Here is a 24174-nt window from a genome sequence, read left to right on the forward strand (position 1 = left end):
TATTTAACAAAACAGGGGCACACAAGAACAAGATGACCACATAAAATATGATCAAACAGACAAACAAAGAGGCAAGGACCAGGATTACACCAGAATGTGAGACTCAGAAGAAAATGCTTCAGTGTTGCGCTTCATTAATGTATGGAGTTCAACTGTGTGGACCATGTGCCTTGCAGATGAAATGGTTCTAGTCTGGGAAGAAGTGTAGAGCAGGCATATCAAACACGCGGCCCCCGGCCCGCAACAGAAATCTGTACGGCCCGCATGACAGATCCTAGTTAGCACTGAACTTGTACAAAATGATTACTATCGTTTGTGATTGAATCATTCTGCATCTTCGGTGTTACTTATTGACTTTTCTTACTTCTGCCTTCTGACAAAAGCGCATTTTCCCATGGCATTACGGTACTGGAAACGTCATCTGCTAGTATAGCCACGAGCCTTGACCAAAGTTAAAGAGCCGTAGCATCACAACTGAAGTGCTAGGCTGCAGCAGCAGGGGCGGCCTTAGGCATGTGCAAACTGTGCACCTGCACAGTGCCGCCAAATCCCAGGGGCCGCCACGCCAATATATATTGAATATAAAACAGAAAGAGAAAATAACGACACAGCTGACGGCAATGTGGCCGAAAAACATTGTGTTTCTTGTTAATTAGTACCCTGTATTTACAAATGTCGCTAGAGTCGGAGCAGTAAGCTATATGTAGTATTATAACGTTCTGCCGTAATGAGAATATCATGAGCCGCCACTTGGTTATCAAGTTATGGACACGCGTATATAGAAGCGTGTCATGAGCACGAGGCAGCTATGCAGTGTCCGCAATGGATGTGGCCATCCGCCGTGCATAAGATACCGTATTGACATTGCCAGGCAAAGGGGCCACCGATTCTTTCTGCTAAGGCTACACTACTGACTGGGCTGCTGAGACTGGCCACTGGGCAGAACTGACCATCACGAGTAGTAATAGCCCGCATATTTTCACGTTTTTTTGCTCTAGTTTCATGTAAATTTGTGCTAGTATTGTAACGAACAGTTACTGCAGACTACAGCTGAAGATCTGAAGTGGATGCGAGAAGTTGGTGAGTTGTTTATTAACATATTTTTGTGATTTTGAGTTTGTAAAATTATTGTAGGTCAGGTGGCTTTTTGCATATCGGCTTATTTTACAATATAAACTTTGAAGTAAACTTAGTAAAGTAAAATTTGATTTTTAGAGGATTTGTTTTCCAACTTGAATTTCTGAGCAATTTTCAGTGTGCATTTTCGTGATGTCAGTTCACACAAACAGGGCATTGTGCTGTTCTCTTATAACGTTGAGAATGCGCCTGAGAATATCCAAATGGAATTGATTGAAGTGCAGTCAGATTCTATTCTAAAGGCAAAATACAACGAAGTTGGTGTGCCAGGCTTGTATGCTTACCTGCCACCCTCGTATGTGCAGATCCGTAAGTTGGCATCGAGAGTACTGTCAATGTTTGGAAGCACTTACCTTTGTGAGCAATTGTTTTCGTTAATGAAAGCTACCAAAACCCCACATCGCTCAAGACTTACCATCAAGCACCTTTCATCCCTAATAAAAGTTGCAGCTGCACAAGATTTCAAGCCTGATATTGACGAGCTGGTTACTAACAAGAGATGCCAAGTGTCGGGACAAAAGAAATAAATCTCACACTGTACGGCTCCTATATAAGCAATGAATATAATATAATGAGTATAATATAATAAGGACCTAGCTAAGAGGCTAAGACTCTAATTCTACACTGTTGTATGGGGACTGTATGGAAATAAATTGCTTTTCTTTAAACTTTAAGTGTTACATTTTTTAAAGTTTTCAGTATTGGAAAGAAAGCTACAGTAACTTAGTATAATAGTATTTGTTACAGTGCGGCCCGCTGATGCACATATGGCAGTCGAAGCGGCCCACCAATGGTAGTGAGTTTGACATGCCTGGTGTAGATAATCTCCTATGGAGAATCAGGCAGCCATCACAGTCGTGAATGGTAACAACTCCAATCTGTAGACAGCTTAGACTAAAGGAAACTTAGTCATGAAAAAGCAGGAATAAAAAATGGTATGGGTAGAAAGAAACTTCTAAAATGAAAGTTATCAAGGCAAAGCATTTAAAGGCTGAAAATCAAAAGAGGCACAATAATAGCGCAGGATACACTAAGATCATGCTTAAATGAAGAACCAGGTCTAAGCAGATGGAATATGTAATGGGAGTCCGATGCTCAGTCTGAAGACTGAAGGTGAACAACAACGCAATGGAAGAAGAGCACTGTTCAGTGAAAAACAGCTTAGAGCATCACAGTCCAAGCACATCTAGACGTACTGAGATTCCAAAAAATTGTATAACTTTAATTTTGAATCATTTCACAAATAATTACAGTACAGTCTAAGGCCAAGTTCAGATGTAGTGTCTACTCTTAAAACCGAGGCAGGCAGTTAACAGATATAGCATGACATCTTAAACCCGATACCACAGACTGCAAGAGATCACACTGTAGATGAGAGGAATACAACTGCAGGTTCGTCCTTCTTCATTAGCTGATACCATCAGGTGATTCAGAAAGCATTTTACTCACCCTGCCTGTTACTGTGTAATTATAAGAATTCAAACCAACAAACTGGCCAGCAGGAATTAGCATTGTTGCGTACATGTCCTCTCAATATTAGTATGAATGAGTGTATCAAATATAACCAGGAAAGGTACTAGCTAATGATCTAATATATGTTTATATTAAGTTGATATGGTGCTAGCTAATTATGTAATATATGTTTATATTAAGTTGATGTGGTGCTAGCTAATTATGTAATACTAGCATATGCCACATAATTATTTATTGATGGGTGAACACTTCCTGAAAGACACAGTTGTCCAAATGGGGTGGGTTTGAGGATACGACTGTGAGTGAATGAAAAGATAGAACTCTGGAGAGAGCAACATACAATTAATTATCTGTGACTGAAAACTGGTTTTGGCAGATACAAGCATATCTTTTTGAAAGTTTGTCCCTGCGCCTTATTAATTGTCATTGCAAAGGCCAATGTAACAGGAAATTGTCTGCGTGTAAAAAGTAAAAGGCAAATTTGAATCTGATGGGGTCAGGGAAATCCGGGGATTAAGGACAGTTTGTGAGGTAGCAGCTGCGATTGTTTTACACTCCAGTACATTGAGGTGAATGCTGGTAACAGCTAGTCTAGTGCCTTTACAGAGACTTCTTGCTGGCATGAGGTTTCTGAGAAGCATGACGACTGAACCTATTTTAAGTTTGACTTTATGCGGAGGCATGCCAGTGGGAGTAAGACTGCTAAGAAATTCTTTGGGGAATGAAAGTTAATGTGTGGAATTGTCTATGATGATGGAGTCAGCGCTGGTGAAAGTTACTTCGTCGGTAGGGATAAGTTTCAGTACCTGTTCATTAAGGTGTAGCGAGTCTCCGTTGGTGACGCTTAAAATAGCTGGCGTACTGAGTTGTTCCGGAGTCACAGTTGAGAAGTCAATGTCGGTACATAGTTGTTGAACAGGATCAGAAATAAAACCGAAAAGAACAATGAAAAGTCAACGTGGCTGAGAGGTGCATGTGGACTGTAGCAGAGATGAAAGCGACTGAGGCGGTGTTTGGTGAGGTGCTGCGTGCCTCGAGAGCGAGGGTGGACTCGGGAGGAGGGTTAGAGTTGGCGGGCGGGGCTCTGTCGTGCGTATCCCATAGTCTTAGAGTTGGTGGGTGGGGCTCTGTTTTGTGCCATGGTCGGCTGCTTAGTGAATTATTGGTGGGCGGGGCTCTGTCTTGCGTGCGTCTTGCTTGCCATGGACTTAGTGAATTATATATATAGATATACACTCGCCAGCCACTTTATTAGGTACTTTTAGTGGGTTGGACCCCCTTTTGCCTTCAAAACTGCCATAATTCTTCATGGTATAGATTCAACAAGGTACTGGAAACATTTCTCAGGGTTTTTTCTCCAGATTGACATGATAGCATCACATAGCTGCTACAGATTTGTCAGCTGCACATCCATGATGAGAATCTCTCATTCCACCAAATCCTGAAGGTGATCTATTGGTTTGAGAGCTGCTGACTGTGATGCCATTTGAGTACAGCAAACTCATTGTCATGTTCAAGAAACCAGTCTGAGATGATTTGAGCTTTGTGACATGGCACGTTATCCTTCTGGAAGTAGCCATCAGAAGATGTGGTCATAAAGGGACGAACATAGTCAGCAACAATACTCAGGTAGGCTGTGGCATTTAAATGATACACTATTAGTGCTAAGGGGTGCACAATGTGCCAAGAAAAAAAAAAAAAAACCTACACCATTACACCACCAGCACCAGCCTGAACCATTGTTACAATTTAGGATGGATCCATGCTTTCCTGTTGTTGATGGCAAATTCTGACCCTACCATCCAAATGTTGCAGCAGAACACAAGACTCATCAGACCAGGCAACATTTTTCCAAAATTCTATTGCCCAATTTTGGTGAGCCCATGAGAACTGTAGCATCAGTTGCCTGTTCTTAGCTGGCAGGAGTGGCACCGGTATGATCAATGTGTTGTGCATGATGCTCTTCTGCTTCTTCTGTAACGAGTGGTAATTTGAGTTACTGTTGCCTTTCTATCAGCTCAAACCAGTCTGGCCATTCTCTTATGACCTCTGGCATCAACAAGGCAGTTTTTCCCAGTGAACTGCCACTCCCTGGATATTTTCCCCTTTTTGGACCATTCTCTGTAAACCCTAGAGATGGTTGTGTGTGAAAATCCCAGTAGATCAGCAGTTTCTGAAATACTCAGATCAGCCTGTCTGGAACCAACAACCATGCCACGTTCAGAGTCACTTAAATCACCTTTCTTCCCATCAGTTTGAACTTCAGCCGGTCGTCTTGACAATGTCTACATGCCTAAGTGCATGGAGTTGCTCACATGTGATATTTGTGTTAACAAGTAGTTGAACAGGTGTACCTAATAAAGTAGCCAGTGAGTGCATTTATATTATTAATAATTTGTGAGTCAAATAACTAAATATATTAAGAGGTGCAAATGTTATATTTTATCTTGTTTTCTTTTAGGTTTCTTGTAGTTGAAATATAAATAAAGTTTAATTGAGGTTTTTTTAAATCTGCACTTTTTATGTTTTAATTATCATAAAAAGTAATATTTTGAAGGAGTAGCGCAGTGCGCAGTCCGAACCTGCACTTGGTTATGCAGTGCAGCAGTTTCCATGGCCTCCCTGGGTCTGCATGGGTTTTCCTTCAGGCATCCTGAATAGTGTCTGTGTTAAGCAGCTGGTGATTCGAGGTGGCCCTGTGTGGGTGGATGTGTACCCTGTGATAGACTGGCACTCAGTACTGTTGGGATGGGCCTCAGACCCCCACACTGAATTGGATTAAGTGGATTAGAGAGTATTATGCCTAATTTCACTTTTTTTCTACATGTTTTATTTTAGTTATTGGTTTTGTAGCTGTAAGCTAATGTTTGTAACTGGTAATACAGACAACATGAGTAATGGCAGTATATATATTTTTTTGTCAGACATATTCAATGAAAGGTGTTTTTTATGTTTTAGGCTTAACATGTTCATTATTGAAAATCCCAACTTTCTAACTACCTTTTTATGTATACTGATTCAAATTAGTTTGAAAATGGTCTTCCATGATCATTTTTCTAAATTGATTATTAAAATATACATTTTATTTTGAAATACCATATTTTCTTTTTAAATACACAATACAAAATTATAAATTTGCAGTGTTATTTAAAAAATTTTGCACTTGTTTGTAATAGTCTTTGGTTTGGAAATATTCTTCAGTGTTGTGCTAACTTTCATTTCTTCTTCTGTTTTCAAGTAACTGGTTTGTATTTTCCTGAATGTCAAACATGTTGTTTTCTGCTGATAGAAATGTTTGCAAACTAAATTATTATTTACTTTAATATTCTGAATGTCATTTGTTATTGTATTAGCTGATGAATTATGACTTTTAGATAGATTTACTTTATCAAGTACCTTTTTATTATTAGTTTTTTTAATCTCTATGCATAAGATTATTCTTTCTTTCTTTCTTTCTTTCTTTCTTTCTTTCTTTCTTTCTTTCTTTCTTTCTTTCTTTCTTTCTTTCTTTCTTTCTTGTGTGCCCTGTTCCCATCCCAGAACAAATAGTCCATTTACTGTTAAATCTTGAGCTTTGTGAACATTATGAGCCAATACTAGTATAATAAATGGACATTTCTCCTTATCTGTGATGTATTGAAGTTCACCTTGGGGATTAATAAAGTATATCTCATCTAATCTAGTCTACTTTTGAATAGTTACAAACCACACTCCTAAATTATTCTTAGCTTTCCAGTTGACCGGTCTGTTTTTAGCCAGGTTCTGCATGCTTGACAATGACACCTCTTTGAATTTCTTGTTCCGAGTCTTCTTCTGCTTTTACCTTCATTTTGATAAGTTCATTGTGGTCTGTAAACTTTTTTAGCATCAGAGAGTCCAAGGCAGGAATTAACCCTGGATAGGGCGCCACTCCCTTGCAGGGCGCAGACTCACACACACACACACGCACACGCACGCACACACACACACACACACACACACACACACACACACACACTTTCATGTTGGGTAAATTTACAGTTGGTTGACAATGAACCAAGCCAGCACATTGATTTGTTTATTTCCCCCTTGGCTTTGTTTTTCACTGGCTTTTCATCAACTCAGGCCTGAATTGCTTGCTTTTTGACTATAGAAACTCTGTAATCTATGTCACTGGTTTATCCAAGTTTACATTTTTCTGTGTTAACATGACCCGAAGCTGTTCCAACAGTTAAATTGAATTAATTGGAAATAAGTTTGAGATGTGGAAATTGTCAGCTGGATTTGGCTTGAAAATGTTGGTCATCAATCCTAGCCCACCGCTGTTAAGTCAGTGGGTAACTGATGTCATATATTACTTGAAATTGGAAAAAATTTATTCTCACTTAGAAGATCTGTGCAGAAGTTTTTAAAAACCTGGCAGGATCTAATCAATAATATTTTAAAATGAGCATTTATATTGGGGAGAAGGACTTCTTTCCCTCTTTACTGCTGTCAAAGTTTTACTCTGGCTGTTGGCCTTCCTCTCTTTGTCATTGGTGGGGGTTGAATTGAATTTAGTTTTGTTAAGTTTGCCTTGATTGTATGGAATGTTACATGCTTTTAATAAATTCAATAAAAGATAAAAAAGAAAATGCTGGTCATCATAACTGAAATGGATCACTTATGCTGCTGATATAGTAGGACTATTTAAACATGTAAAGATGATGGAGAGCAAGACATGAATGTGAAATTTGAATTAGGATCAATGTTAAAGAGAGAAGTGGCTGGACAGAGCAGTCTGAATGAGAGAAGAATACTGATCAAGTGAACATCCATATTAAAAGAGCAAGATATGAATTGTGGTCAGAAAAGTCTAAATTATTGAACTAAAAGAAACCAACCAGTAGACTCCTACTATAGTGACAAATTAGAAAGTGAGCCTCATTGGCTATGTTGTGAGTAATGAGTTAACACGCCATATGAGTCACTGCCTAGCAAAAATAGTAGCAGCGCTCAGTGGCATGACGTTAGCTGTCAACAGTCATTTCAGAGAAGAGGTGCTCTGCAGTAGTGCTTAAGGATCTGGTGGAGAAGAATGGCAGAGTTCAGAAGATCTGCGTGAGCTTGCTAATTAATCCTGTGCAATGTGGCAGTGTGGAAAGAAATCCTAATTACCTGCCTTTTTAAATGGTGGCATGGTGATTGGCACTATTGCCTGATATGCTTAGGGGACCAGGTCCCAACCCTGGTCCTATTATTGCCTTCATAGAGTTTATACTAAGATCTTTGTGGGTTTCTCTCTGGATACTCATGTTTTCCACCCAGTTTGCAAAGATCTCCATGTTAGGTTAATTGGTGTCTTGAACTGGCCCAGTGTGAGTGAAAGAGACTGTGTGCAGCAGTGTGCCCAATGATAGACTGGCACCCCACTTAGTATCGGTTCCTGCCTTGTTCTCAGTGCTACTGGTATAGCCGGATCTACCATCAGGATGACATACACACTTTGGGGCCTTGCTCACAAACGAGCCTTAGCATTTGCGAGTTGAAAAATGCCTAATAACAAGAAATGACCACAGTTCAATGCTACTGATTATAAACCTGTCCAATCACACCTAAACAATAAGCTTTCTTTTGTAACCAAATTTTAAATAAAAAATCAATTTCAAATACACAAATTACATCTAGTACAAAGGAAAATATTTTATGGAATAATTAGACTACAGCATTATCTACTATATAATAAACCACTAAGGTCTGTCTATGTGTGTTTGTCCAGTTTGACTGTGAGCAATCTGATTGGTCAGTGTGGCTTTGGTAACACAATTAAAAGAGGAAGTGCAAGTGTTAATGGAGTAAAGCCTTAGCAGCCAAACCGAGATTTGAATTCAAAGAATTGAAGTATAAAGGCAGACATGAGGGGCAAACAATGCACCTCAAAAATAATGACAGAGTTTGAGAAGGAGGCATTATGGGATGCTTGAGGGAGGGAGGGAGGGAGCACTGGTCAAGTGAGGTTCAGACACACAAGGACAAGTGGTATCAAGTACTTTTAAATTTATTCTATTATCTAACGTGGCTAGTTAGGAAATAAGTAAAAAGTACCTTTTATAATGTGATCATGTATCTATATGCATGTCAGTGAAAATTGTGAGCGATATACTGTAAAATCTCCAGTAAAGCAAAATGTTGGTAAATCTTTCATAGTGTCGCATCATTCAAAAATTATTGCCCATGTTCCGTGTTCCATAATGAAAACCTTAACAACTAACCATGCCTAATGGTTGTAAATTTTAGTTTTAGCCCCTAATGACTTATTTGCTTGTCAGTTTGATTTATTTTAAAGAGAGCATTACTGTGCCAATTGAATTTTGACGTGGTTAATCGAAACTGATAGAGTGACCCATTGGTTAGCACAGCTCCAGGGGTTGAGCCCCAGCCTGGGCACTGCCCATGTGGACTTTGCACGTTTTCCACTGAGTATTCTGTATGTTATCCTGTATCCCAATGAAATGTGTTTTCTACTAACTGGCAACTGTAAATTGTGTGGGTGTGCCAACTTGTATTCAGGTTTACTGTGTTAGGCTCTGGCTACCACAACTTTGAACTGGATTAGTGGGTTCAAGAAATGCCTAAATGTTTTTAATTAGAACAATTATGAGAAGAACAAGCCATTCAGCCGAACAAGGTCATTCATCTTATTCACCTCAGTTTTCCAAAATAACATAATTTATTCCATGTGTCTATTTTAAACACTTTCATCATGTCACTTCTTAATCTGTTTGCATAAAATTACACTCAGAAATATTTTATGATCAGGCTATTTTCTCTCTCTCTATCTGATGGGCACTTTCTGGGTGTTCCAGTTGCCCTCCCTGAAAGGAGGGGTATCGGAACATTCATTTGTATAGCTGGATACCCCCTTGGATGCCAGCCTTTCTTAGGTACCATTTATGGCAAGAAACACAGTGACCTTATTGTAACCGGAAGTGACAGGGGTAATGATAAGGCACAAAATAAAATCAAGTTTTGGTGCACTGAACTGTGCAGTAGTATGGCTTACAACATTTGCATTTGAATCTGGCTGATTTGCTGTTCAGCTAAAGGGCCATATTTGTCCTTATTCATATATGAAGCTGTTTCTCAGTTGAACCCTGAAAGCCGAGTGTAATTACACAACATTCAATCTATCTGTAATGTTTGGGGTTGTTAAAATAAAATGGCAGAACCAAAATAATCAGAAATCAAATCAGCTGTATAAGAAACCATTTAATCTCAAATCACAGCAAGGAAAATAAGCACATTCATATCTTGGCACATACACGGCCAACTCCATTTCCACACCTTTTATGGCCATATTCCTTTAGTCAGGCCCCTAACTCTGGGTTGCCCACCAACATAAATTCTGGGGCAGTCTCATAATACAAAAAGGGGTGTGTGTGTGTGTGTCCATTTACAGAGGGATCTTGTCTCCTACAGTGCTTGGTGGTGGAGTTTTCTGTATTTCTTGAGTTCCTATTGTCTATCTTATTTAACACGGGTTGGATTTAGTATTCTTTTTATTCTCGACTTTCATGTTCCTGTCTCTCATTACTATTATTATTATTATTATTATTATCTCATTACTCATTACCTGCTACTTCAAATGTGTTTTTTGTTTGGCTTCTTGTGTAGGTTTTTGAAGGCCTCTGTCTGTGCTTCAGCCATCTTCATGGGGGCTGGAAATCACTTGTGGTCAGGGCAGAGCCGGAAGTGATTTAACAAATGTATGCCAGAGAATGGAGTGAGGAGACCTCTTATCAACTGTTCTGTTAGACATACAAAGATAACTAAGAGAAGATTACAAAAATAAATAAGTAAAAGGTAATGTTTTCCTTAAAAAGGACAAGTACTGTAATGCTTTTAGTCTAGAAATAAAATGGTCAAATTATCGTGGAAGTCATTCTTTTTTCAGTTAAAGGGCATTATATGGAGGGGGATATGGATGATAAGATGATTAATGAAGAAACAGGTAGCAATGGTGTATCACTTTGTAAAAATATTCTTTGTCATAGATCAGAGTTTTCAAACTTAATTTTACTAAGAGCCAAAAATGACACTATACTGTATATACTCAAAGAGGGCTGCAATCAGTGGCAGATTTAGAGGTCATGGAACTCTCTGCATACACTTTATTAGGGCCCTATTACTTTACCAAAAAGATCAAACTGATTTTAACAGAGGAATTGTGCTTTGCTGCATGTCAAAGGCCCAAAAGAAAAGACAAAGTCTCACAAAGGACTCATTTATGGAGGAAATGCTCCCCAGCCAATTGTTGTTTCCCAAACACTCTTAACTAGTTGGCAAATGATAGCTCTAGTGAGAGCTATGTTAACAATCAGTAATCATTCTTTAAAGTTTCAGCATCAGGGGGTCTGTCAGCTACATGTCTTGGTTTTATTTCTGCTATATAAATGCATAACTTCGTAGGGGACATGAAGGACATGGTCTCCTGCATCTGTCAAAATCAATATGTACAGCCAGCAGCAGAAAATGATGCCAGCTTTTTTGAAAAGAAAAAAAAAAAGACAAATCCACTATGGACAAGTGACACCTGAGTATCATGTTATGAATCGGTCTTCTTTAAAGGAAAGATCAAGTTGTGGCCGAGAAGCATGGTGTATCTTTAAATGTATGAAACCACCATTGCAGTAATAGTTCTGTACAATGGTTTTTATCCTGGGGCTGGGTACAAAAGTGTGGCCACACTACAGATTCCTAGTGAATTTCCCATTGGGATTAATAAAGTATCTATCTATCTATCTATCTATCTATCTATCTATCTATCTATCTATCTATCTATCTATCTATCTATCTATCTATCTATCTATCTATCTATCTATCTATCTATCTATCTATCTATCTATCTATCTATCTATCTATCTATCTATCTATCTATCTAGTGACACATCATCACTGCACACTTCATATGTACATCATTGCTTGCAATTGAACTGCTAAGTGATACTCAGTTGCTATTTTGCAAAAAGAAAAATGTCAAGGGAGCCTTCACCACAGGTTCATGTAGCTTTGGCTTCTGTGAGGTGATGAAGAGGATCTGCTAAAATGAGGGCTGCACTGCCTGCGCTTGTGTCATTAAGGAGCCACACTGTTTGTCTCACTACAAGCCTGCCCCTCTCTGTTTTGAGACAAATGCATTTCCCATACTGCACTTCATGTGATGCTCATTTGCTTCTCCAGTCATTTAAGCCCTAAAATACTGAAGCATATGAAAAATGCACAGCAGGTCTAGAACACACACCTTTTAGGTATGGTCACATAAAGTGGCAAAAGTAAATATTTTCTTTGTCATGACTGTCTGAATGAAACAACTTGAATCCTGGAGGACTAATTTTGTTAAGGTGTGGTCACTTATTCTTGAAGGAAATTTGTTGACTGGGGTATCTCAAATAGAGCATATTACAAATTTTGAAATAAAAAAGACTCCCTTTCTGTGCAATGTAAACTACCAAATCATTTTCTGTTTTAAATAAACTACTTTGAGAGGTCATTTCACCTCACTTACAGTCATATGCTGACTTATGGCTCCATTTGGGACCAGCCATTCAGCTGCATGTCAGCTACAAAGTATACAGGGCATACTTTAACTGCTGGTATAAACCAATCTTCGAGTCCATGTAAGGCAAGGTAGTATGGGTCAAATGCAAAAGAATTAGCCACGTGGGGCAGCCCTGATTAAAATAAATTTTATAGGGCCCTCCAACAGTCAAAAAATATATGAGACCAGTCATAAGAATGAATGGCCACAACTCAGCCGGCCATAAATCGGGGCATGACTGTATTTTTCTCTTTCACGCCCAATACTATGGCAGACTAACTAAGATGATACCCTTACAGAAGAATTAACTTCAAATTCCTCAATTTGACGCAGTTATCCATACAAATTGCTTCACTCAACATAAGGCTTCTGGTGTATCCTCATCCAAGAAGCATAGCATGAAAGTGGTTTTATATATTTCAAGAAAGTGCTGTGAAACACATTGACGTCTTTTTCTTCAGTTTTCTTGGGGGAAAAAAAAATTCACAATATATTTTCATCATTGTGAACGTTGCACAATTTTCTCCAAATTGGCACAAAAAAGTTCCGACAACACTATAATTGTTGCAGCCAACAATTTTAGCTGGGAACCTCATCTTAGATTTTTATCTCTCCAACGGCTTTTTTTTTTTTAAATGTTTATGTTTATGAAATATGAAGTGCATTTAACTTTATACTACTTGAGTTGGAGTCTGGCCTATGAAGGGTAGCTCACTCACCATAAGCCTATTTAGGCTCCATTGTATTTTTTTTAGCTGCATCATAACTAAAATGATTTATAAAACAACATGACAATTTCATTAGTCATAACGGCATGTGACGCGGTTCCCTGAGGGTGATCCGGCTCACGGGATCCTCATTGTTGAGGACCAGAGTGGCTGGACCAGGCAAATGGGACACCCACGTAACATCTGGCTGTGGCAGATAGATGGTAATTTGCGGAGGGTGGGACTGGACCATGTGTCTGTCTGGGGGGTTGCCAACTGGGATCCTGAGCTTTTTTGTCATGTGGTGGGTCCGGCAATACACCGTACCAGTGTGCATGTTTCCTTACCTGACCTGACCTGATAATGGGTTGTCACATTGTTAGCATGCACTAGAAGAACACTAATGCTGCGGCACTTATTTTACCCCTTTATCCACCTAATTATTTACCTACAGGTGTCTGCATGTGGCTTTCATTTTTCTGGATAAACTTTGCCTCCCTGCACCTGCAGTATTTATTGGGCTGTCCTCCTAGTCCTGCATGGTTTTGTCACTCGCTAAAGTTATCATCTATCCGTGCCCTTTACTTCTTTCTCTATTACAAGGCAGGCTGAGCAGTGAAATATCTCAAAATATGGCTCCAGTGCCATTCTTGTTAATAGACCCTGTAGGCTCAAAGTCACAGAGTGACTTTTAGTCAGTTAGTTCTTCCACTAATGGAAAAAAAAGTACAAGTTTCCAAACTCCTACCTTCTCTTTGGTCATATCGAGCAGGCCAACAGAATAGCGTTCACAGTTGAGGTAGGCTCGGACAGTGTACAGCGCTTTGTGAAACTGACGCTCGATATCCGTTAGCTCCTCAAAAACTTTGCTAGCAGACCAGAGAAGCACCTGTTGAAGTGGAGAAACGTGAAAGTCACTCCGTTGGTTATTAAGCTTTCATAACATAAACAATTTAGAGAGGGAACATTTTCATTTCTATAAATACAAGGTTGAAATGTGGATAGGGTTTGTGCACAGTGGCTGAAAAAAGTATGAAATCTTTAATCTTCTTATTTGATTAGGATTTTTCTATTGATCAACATAAAAAACTAAATTGCCAAAATGAAAGCAAAATTCTAAAGTTACTTCAGAATTAATTCAGAATTGCAAATGGAACACAACTACTAGCTACATTTCCCATGAAGATGATATTTAACAGAGGCACAGATGGTAGATCTCTTTGGCTTTAGCTGTATGTTTTCAGCCGCTGTCTAACTGGAAGGTGAAAGGTCACCAAAGCCCCAGAATTCTAGCAGAGTGTGGTACATTTTCCTCCAGGGGTTCTGCACACTTTATTGCGTCCATTTTACCTCCACACAGTGCCTTTTCATCTTCCCCCTCCATATTGCTTCACTTAGGGTAGTTGTGTAAAGCTAAACAAACCACTAAACTTTGAGGTCAAAAGTGCCCATTGGCCTTGGATTCTTCTTGCACTCTGAGTCTTCTGTTTCCTTCTGTTTTTCCATTCTTCCTTGAAGCCCCAATTTGGTAGACATGTAGGCCACCGTTATCATCTGCCGTCTCCCGTGTCTCAACTGTTGAAGGCCATAAGTCCTCTGCAGCAGTGAAGTGCCTTTCCTGAAAGATGCTGAGCTTCATAAGTTGCTCTGATCCACACAGCATTACAATTTAACCTTATTTTTCAATTTGATTTAATTGTGTTTTGGTGATTTTCACTGCCTTTGAGATTTTCATAAATCTTTCCATTGATTTACACTTTTTTATAAGCTTACCCTCTGCATGTTCATTTGGCTTCATGATGTACTTCTGCAAAACCAGCAATATTGGCCAACTGATGGTGGCCAGGGTGTTTAACCCTAACTTAAACACTTTTTTTTTACCTGACACCGGTGGACTCAGCTGACTGTGTCCTGACCAGTGCCTGCTCAGATGTGTCATAGTAAAGGGCGAAGACTGATGTGTGGGCTCCTTCGTATTTATTATAAATGTTGACACATCTGGACAGTCTGCCCTAGAAATCTTATGCTGATGAAAGCCAAATAATCCTAATTAAGTACATCATGATTTTGCATTTTGTAACACAATACAATATTAGCAAGTTTGGTGTGCACTGACCACAAAAAGTCATTAATCAGAATCCCTAGCTACCTGAATAACTGGAAACCTTTAGTGAAAAGGCAAAAGGAAGATAACATGTTTTATTTTTCATGAATAGTGTCAGATATTGTAATTTGCATTTTTTATTATGCTTATGTAAATAACAAAAACATGGGAAAAAATGTAATATCTTTTCATACAAAGACATAGCATCTACTGTTCATTTGTTGTTGCTGCATTCCGTTGAGTTTTGCCATAATATTTCAGAATTGAAGCAGGTACCCTAAAGGACTTGGATTGTAGTTCATTCAGACTGAGTCTGTGGTGTGCAGGTTTGGGTGAGGTCCGCAAACACAAGGAAGATTCAAGCAATCAGCCCATGTATATACAGTTCGAATGAAAAGTATTGCTTTCTTTGTGATTGCTGTTTGGTCATTCCTATAAAAAGAGTATTTGCTACCTTAGTAAAAGAAATGTAAGTATGTTTCTGAATTTCTAGTACATTTTTTTTGCTAAATGGCACTTTTTATTATTTCTCCCAACAGTAACATTGAAGCTAATGAGTACACATTTTAGCAAGTAAAATCCAAAGAATCTCCCCCTACCTGGCTCTTCCTAGATTCCACATTATGCAGGTAAGTTGTGTGATGAAACTTTAACACTATATCCACAAAGCCAAGATATTTGATGAAGAGCTGAAATGAAAATGAGCAAAACAGAAATGGGGAAAAAGGTCAGGCAGTGCTGTCCACATACTAGCCTTTAGAGAGAAACGGTGGGGAACTTTGGAGAAGGCCGGATTTACCTGCTCGTCTGCTTTTGTAAACTCGGGGGCATCCTTCTTATTCAGTGCCATGATCACAGCCAGAACTTCTTTCCCGTGTACAATGGGAGTCGCCAGCATGCTAGTAGTGGTAAATCCAGTCTTTTCATCAACAAAGCTACTAAAATGGGTGTTCTGGAATAGAAAAAACAAAGCAAAAAAAAAACCAATCAGGTTGTATTGATTTGTTTTTAATCGAACAAATGATAACAACAAGTAAACACTTTGTAGAAGTATTTAAAGAATATACATACAGTAACACGCTTACTCATACCCACTTGTGTTTAAGTGTTTACACTCCATTTTCATTTTCTGATACACATTATGTAGGTCAGGTAAAGCAAGTGGCACTAGTTCTCAGTGGAGTCAATAGCTAGGATTCACTGTCACGATGCTATTACTTTTTCACTGCATTTTTCTTATTTTCATATAAAGTGCGTATGCTAATTAAGTCTGCAAATTGCTTGAACTTGAACCCTGGCTGTTCAGAGTGATGGCACAAGAACAAGATCAAGTACCTTAATGAGAAATGTCATTTTTTGAAATTTTGGCAGAGTCGTTATACTCTTTGTCCTATCTATCTATCTATCTATCTATCTATCTATCTATCTATCTATCTATCTGTCTGTCTGTCTGTCTGTCTGTCTGTCTGTCTGTCTGTCTGTCTGTCTGTCTGTCTGTCTGTCTGTCTGTCATTTAATTACTGTGGTCTGGAGTGGTGATGTGAGCAAGCTGAAGTGGATATCCGTCTGTAAGTTTGTCTTTTCTCTTTTTTCCTTTTTTCTATCACTTCTTTATTAATATTATCACTGTATAGTCATTGATCACTGCTGATTATCGATAAGGCACGGCTTTGGTGTCTTTTGCCATGGCCTCGTCTAAAGCCGCACCATCTGGCTTATCACCCAAACAGTTTGAGGTTCATTTGCAATAAAATGGAGTTTAGATTTTTGCTGGACCCGCAGGTGTCTGCTGAATCGTGTGTGGTGGAGGTAGGGAAAGTGATGGGTTACAAAAATGTATGCTCTGCCTCCCGAATGAGTATATCAGTTGTGGTTTTTGTTAAGAAGGAGGTATTAGCTAACAAACTTGTTGAAGGGGGATTAGTGATTAATGGTGTTTAATTGTGCCAGCGAGAAAAGTTATTATTTCAAATGTCAAAATAATATTTTGTTAGGAGAATTAAAATGTTATAGACAAGTTTTGTCAGATGTTCCCATGATACCTTTAGGATACTGAATGCAAGAACTCAAGCACGTTGTTTGGAGACAAGTTTACATGATTTTAAATAATATGAACAATGAATTAAATGTAACACTTTGATTTTGAGTTGATGGCAGTGACTACGTAGTATTTGATACCTGTGAAACAATGAAGTGGTTTAACAGTGGCAGACCTGGACATATGGCATATGTGTAAGGTAGAAACGGTCCGGTTACCTGATGGCTTTGCTCCTTAAATGGAGAAATCAGCTGAGGTATAGACAGAGAAGGAAGAAACTGAGTATGAAAGTGAACTGGAAATCGAAAGTATGGATGATTGTGAGATTGTTGTGAATGAGGCAGTTGCAAAACTGGGTGCTGTGAGTGATCAGCCCTCCAGCGCAGTGTTGAAAGTGGCACCAGAGCAGAGGCTGACTGAACTGAATGAAGACGCGCTGGCTGAGTGAGGCTGGTGGTTTGTCTGACTCTGTGTCTGTTATTAGTGCGCCAGGTAAGCCTATGGATAGCACTTTGGAAAAAGTAAACAAAACATCTGAATGTGGTATCGGTGGGGACGCAACTGAGAAGGGGCACTCAGAGGAAGATGCGCTGGCCGTCTCCACTGCAAATAAATGAAGTATTGGCTTCTGATGACAGACGCACAAGCATCTGCATGTGTGTGCAGTCTTTTAAAGTTCCCACTAAAAAAAGAAAAGTCAAGCAATCATGGCCCAGAAATAAAAACCTTGGTGTCTGGTGAGATGTCTGGGTAGCAGCAGCCGTTTTAGATGCCAGAGCGACATAGCAAGTGATTTGGGTGACAGTGACATGGATGGACCTCCATGGAGTACCAGCTCAGGGGCTGTTGCAGCACTGCCAGCAATCAGGGCCATCTTAATGTTTGGGCACTGGCTGGGCGCCCCAGAAGCATGGGGGCCCATGATGTTTCTGATTATTGACAGTTAAAGTAGGGAATAAAAGTAGAGGACCACTTTGCTAATCTCCACCTCTTTCTGGTGTCTGTCCAAAGAGTCATGAGAAAGGAAAGACCAGAAAGAGACTGAAAAAGGCTGAAAAATGTCATGAGTAAGGTGTGGAAGGCTATCAATCAGAAATGATGGTTCCATTTAGTTTTGTTTGATCAGTTTTGTGGTTTGTTTGGTTTGTTCTTCCGGTTTATGCTTTCCCCACGCAGTCTTTGCATATTGTCAATGTAAATGGCTGTAGGGGGAGTGCAAAGGGGGCTGCTGTTTTTGATCTTTTGCATCAAAAATCTCTGACTTCTCGGCCATTGCCATCATCTCGGTGCAGGGGTAGTGATACTTTTTTTTAATAAAATCAGACATTAGTTAAGTGGTGGCTGGGCACCTGCTAGTCGTATGCGTCGGTTATGGAGGTCAGGAGCTGGAGTTCATTAATTATTATGTAGCTACAATTGAGTCTCTCCTGGGATTTTAACTGTTCAGAAAATCCTTTATTAGATCGCACTGGCACTGAACCGCACCTGGTGTCTATGGGGACATTACAGATCTTATTTAGTAGATATTTGGCATAGTAAGTGCCCATTAGCTAAACAATATACTTGGGTTAAAGGACAAGATGGTTCCGTGTCAATGGCTTGGTTGGACCATTTTTACTGTTTCGGTTACTACTGTCTACGTCTCTCGAGGAGGCCTGTCTGATAATCTTTGATAAGTACAAAAATAGTCATTCCTAATAAGCCTCCTTCTAAGTCTTTCTGACACTTTAATGGCTCGCTGCTCTCATTCATTCAATATTTTAAATTTTTCTGACATCAATGGACCCTCACCAAACCCAAGTTTGCTTCACTCAGGCAGTGGTGGGATATCTCTAAAGTCAAAATCAAGGTGTTTTGTCAGCAGTATACAGAGCAAGTTACCAGAAAGTACCATCAGCAGAGAGAATCTTGGGAGAAGGACATCTCTGAACTGTAGACAACATTACAATAACAGATATAATGAAGAGGTTTTTGCTGAATTGACTACTAAAAAACGCCCGCTTGCAGAGCTTCTAAATTTAAGAGCTCCAGGGACTTTCATAAGATCAAGATTTCAAACCTTGAACCATTTGGATGCACCAACAAAGTTTTTCTTTGGTTTAGAAAAGAGACAAACCTAGAGTAAACTTATCTACTCTACTAAGGTGAATTGGCTGAAGAGCAACACGTTTGTCCTCGGCTCCTGGGCAGATTGTCCTGCTCTGCCTGCTGATCTCACCTGAAGCTGGTGTTGTTTCCGCTATCTGGGGATGATGATGGGACGTGGTGGGGTAGATGACAGCAATTGGGATGGTCTCTTAGATAAGGTGACAGCCCTTTTTAAATAAATGGAAATGGATTGTGGCCAAAGTTTCTTTCAGGAGTCGAGTTATCATGATCAATAATTTAGTAGCATCTATGGTATGGCATAAGTTAATGTGATGGCTTTATCCTCGGGGTCTCTTAGCTACGATCCAGAGAATACTGATTGACTTTTTTTTGGGGTGGCCTCCACTGGATTCAGCAGAGTGTTCTGTTTTTACCTGTGGATGAAGGAGGTCAGAGGCTTGTTGATGTTATTTTGAAAGTTACAGGTTTCAGGCTCCAGGTTATTAAAGATCTTTATTTTCCTTTCTCATTTGCCTTTTTGGAGGGACTTGACAGTAAGGTTTTTTTTCATGGTGGGAGGATTTGGGTCTTTCTGTGCTGCCAAAATTTTACAGGGGTGCTTTGTTAACTTGGCACTTTATTTTCAAAATAGATTTTACTGCAGCACACTGGGTTGTTGATGAATCTTAGATTTTCAATTCTTTGTTCTCATGTCCTGTTTTAACAAGTGACAGTTTTGTGAGGTTACTGAATAAACACACAGACCTCACTCTTTCACAGGTTTATGATAAAGAAAAGAAATCTTTTCTAAATTCCGTCCTGTTAGCTCCTGTCCTGGACATGAAGTCTGTTAGGAGTTTCCAGTCCTTCTTGTCTTGGAAGGCCAAAGACTATTTAAGGCTTAGTGACTCTGATGGTCACCACAGGTCTTGCACAGATACTACGGGCTGGACATGAAGGTGAGCCCGGCTGTTGATCTTTCTGTTCTGCCCATTAACGATTTAATAAGGGAACTGCTGCAAATGTGGCTTCTCTTTCAAATAAGGAAATATATAATTATTGTTTAAAGATTATTCACTTTTCCTCTTTAAATACTGTGGTGGATACACCTTGGAGAGAAAATCCGGGGATAGAAAATATGGCACCAGCATGGAGGCAACTTTATAAACGTCCAGAGAGCAAAAGAACTGGCGACTTACAGTGGAGGATAATACACAGGGTCGTTGCTCCCAATTGATTTTTTAAAATAATCTGAAAAAGTAATGATGACAAGTGTGTGTTTTGTGGTGAAAAAGAAACAATAATTCATCTTTTTTTATGTTGCTTTAGATGGAAAGGTTTTTCACCTTTATTTGTGATTTATGTACAAAATCAGTATTCCAATTTAATAAGGTTTTGCTTTGCTTTTGGTGTTAAACATCACAAGAGAAATAAGCATAAAGTTCAGTTACTAAATTATGTGCTAGCTGAGGCCAAACTCGCCATCCTGAAAACCCAAAACAACAAGCAGTCTGGGGAAACGCTGACTGACGTCTTACTGATGTTCAAAATGGACGTCCAATCACAAATAAAGCTGGAATTTGCTTTTTACAAAGAAATGAATGAAATTAAGGCTTTGAAAGAGTGTGGGGGTCAAAAGTGTCTTGTGCTCCGTGTGTGTGTGGGGGGGGGGGGGGGGGGAATTAAGCTGTAATAATGCTCAAATTTTATTTTTAAGAGTAATTAAAGTATTAATAATTGGGGTTATCTTCAAAGAGGAGGAGGACTCTGTGAAGTTATTTTTAAAATGTGAAATCAAAATGAATTTGTGTAGGAGGAGGGACTGGAAAAGTACCGATGTTTCACAAGGGGTGAGGCGGGGAGAGTTTTGTTTTAAAAATGGTAAAACTTCATGAAAGTACATTTTGGTGATGCATTTATTCTGCAAAACATGTTAGAATGTGATCTTATATTACTATTTTTCATTTTTTAGTTAATGAAGAGATTTTAAAACAATATCTATCTATCTATCTATCTATCTATCTATCTATCTATCTATCTATCTATCTATCTATCTATCTATCTATCTATCTATTATACAGTGCCTTTCATATGTATCTCATTCTATCTAATATATAGTGCCTTTCCTATCTATCTATCTATCTATCTATCTATCTATCTATCTATCTATCTATCTATCTATCTATCTATCTATCTATCTATCTATCTATCTATCTATCTATCTATCTATCTATCTATCTATCTATCTATCTATCTATCTATCTATCTATCTATCTATCTATCTATCTATCTATCTATCTGACTAAACCCCTGATTTCTTTAGTAAAGATTTGTGGCAGCAGCCATTCTAGATGAAGTTACTGATCCCGTTGGTCAGTATTAGCAGAGACTGCGGCTGTTTTTTAATTTGTGTGCCTTCGTCCCATCCCTGCCTTGTCCGTATGTTTTTTTGGGGGTACTGCCATTTGGTTAAGTGATGTGTGACTGATTGAGAGGACTAACATTCCACCCAGTGCTCATTCCTGCCTTGTGTCTGATGTCGCTGAAAAAGATTCTCACTTTTAGTAAGCCGAAAATGGATAATAAAAAAACTGGTTTGATATTTCTAAATGGCCTAAAACTTTCACAGTCCACATAGTTTTTTTCTAAATGTATCTAATAAACTGACAACAAAATAAGAGCAAGTATAGAATATTTCTGCAAGCAAACTTAGACTTTTTTGATAAGTGAAACAAAATATCAAGAAAAGACTGTTTAATACTCAATTCACTTGATGATTGTTGCTTTACTGTAAACAAATATACAATGAGCATACATCTGTAAACAGCTGTGCATTACATTTGCCGTATATAACAATTATTTTCCTAGTTAGTGTGAGACCAGAGCTGGTCCAATGCCGTGTACACTCCCAGACCATCACCAATGTAACTAAACTGATGTCGGACTGAAAGCAGGATACTCTGCAAAGTCCCACAGAGACACAGGGATGCTATCATTTCAATATATTCAAAGTTTGTATTTGTCGATATAATATGTGCCCATTAAAATAACACAAATTATAACTTTCTCACCAGATTTATTTTGTCAGTTTTTAGGTATTCATCGTTAGGACTTGTATGCACTTTTTTTTTTTAAATTATACTTTAAAATTCAGCGTTGAATGTTGACTTATTTTAGTAAAACTATTTCATGAAGTAAATGTCATGTGAAATGCAATCAGGTTCATTCAGTTGTCTCAAAGTGTTTTAAGTTAGAGTCTATTTTTAATTCAGATTACATTAATGGTGACATTAATTAAAGACAAAGTTAGAAAATTAGTCTGGTTAAATGTAAGTATTTGTAAGTGTAGTATAACTAAAATGATAAAGCAAAACCTAGTGGTGCTGACGCAAGCATCAACTGTTCAAGATGCAGGAGTAATTATTGTAATGAGAAGTGTATTTTTGGCGCAGGTGAATTGAGGAGCTCCAGCCATGTGACGAGGACAACATAGCCTTGTGAAGCCATTTGAACTGGACATCTTGATCCTCCTTGATCTTTTCTCATGTAATCAGCCTTATGAACTTAGAGGGATTATCCACAAATCTTTCCTCTGAACAGAGAAAGGACCAGCAACAAGCTAGGGACCAAATGGAAATGCTTCCCCCTCCCTGTAGATCTTTTAGCCTTTTCCCCCCAGAGAGCCCTCTGCTTTTCTCTCCTGTTTGTGTCCAATAAGTGAATTAGTTGGCATACCCGGGAACTGAGCTCCTGAAGATGCCCTCAGACCATATTAAGGACCAGTCCCTTTCCTTTATTTTCATGGTTTCTACTTACCTTTTTCACATCAGGAATGTTGAAAGTCTTCTTTGTATGAGCAACCCATCCCACAATTCCCACGTCCAAAGGAAAGACTATCTCGGATTCGGATGAAACAAGGTTTTCCTCAAAGATGGATGTTGAAGTGACATTGAAAAGAGTAGTTGCTAATTCAGGAGTGCCATTTCTAGACCTGCACAAGAACATACTACACCTGTCTGCTTTTAATAATAGTGCCATTCTCTGCAACACTTTGTGAATCGTCTTTTCCATGTTACTTAATTCCTGGATTTCGCTGACCAGTTCAAAGACATATGTAGCTTCTTCCACCTGAGAAACATCCTTTATGGAAGCTGCATCCTTCAGTTCCACCTTGGAGCCTGAGAAGGCTGCCCCCAGTACCTCTACCCTAAGCTTTTTGTCAAAATATTCCTTAGCAAACTGGGGATTGTTCTCTAGGTACATCTCAACCGATTCTGGTTTAAGCTCTCCCATTTTTCTTCTTTTTAATTTTTAATTTTTATATAATCATCACTCGGGAAATACAGCACGTTGACAAGGTTTATCCTGCAGTCTTGGCAGCTGGATCATTCACCGGTTTTCCATAGTTTCAAAGGACATTGCTGTTCCGATGACTTAGTCCACAAACGTCCACTTGTTCCTTCAGAGCTGACAGAAGGCAATGGCTTAGTAGCTAAAGAGATCCAAGTGACTGCTAATTATTGTGACATCATGACATTAAACCCCTGAGCATTCTTAGGCTGCAAATCCCAACCATGATCATTTTGGTTTGGACAATCCAATCAAGGGCCAGGAGTGATATGCACAGAAGCCATGATTTCCTCAGCAAATGTATTTACAGTGCTGCTGACATTAATGAAGCACCCTTTGCAACGAGGAGCTTGTAATTTACGGTCTTAACCAGAATCCTTTTGAGAAATAGGAACATTTTTTGCCAGAAAAAATGTGATCTCACTTTTAACATCTCAAATGTAAAAGGATATTAATTGCCATTTATTATCATCAAGACAATAGATAGATAGATAGGCAAGCAAGTAATGACGTACATGAACTCTCTTTTCAAGAACACTTTCAAACACATTACACTGCTTTATATATCTAGGATGTGTATTATCTGCTTCTCCAGATTTGTTATATTTTAAAGTATATTTTCATATATTTCTTAACTACTTTATACAGTAACGTATTTCTTCAAAATCATTGCTTGTCTATTTTGGCAGATTTTGCTTTCAACACATTAAATGGTGTATTC

The 24174-nt window shown here is 38.8% G+C and overlaps 1 protein-coding gene across 1 annotated transcript in view; it reads right to left on the reverse strand.

Moving 5' to 3' along the window:
* The window catches only part of pde6c (phosphodiesterase 6C, cGMP-specific, cone, alpha prime), a 60885-nt gene extending 37285 nt beyond the window's left edge, over positions 1 to 23600 (reverse strand). Inside the window, exons 1-4 of the mRNA XM_051923756.1 lie at positions 22920 to 23600; positions 15777 to 15929; positions 15577 to 15666; positions 13622 to 13762 (exon numbers count right to left, since the gene is read on the reverse strand). Coding sequence (XP_051779716.1) covers positions 13622 to 13762; positions 15577 to 15666; positions 15777 to 15929; positions 22920 to 23396 — 861 coding nt within the window. The 5' untranslated portion in view covers positions 23397 to 23600. The remainder of the gene's footprint in view (positions 1 to 13621; positions 13763 to 15576; positions 15667 to 15776; positions 15930 to 22919) is intronic.
* Positions 23601 to 24174: the final 574 nt, after the last annotated feature.

Source organism: Erpetoichthys calabaricus, chromosome 2 (genome assembly GCF_900747795.2).
Source record: "Erpetoichthys calabaricus chromosome 2, fErpCal1.3, whole genome shotgun sequence".
Taxonomy (NCBI): domain Eukaryota; kingdom Metazoa; phylum Chordata; class Cladistia; order Polypteriformes; family Polypteridae; genus Erpetoichthys; species Erpetoichthys calabaricus.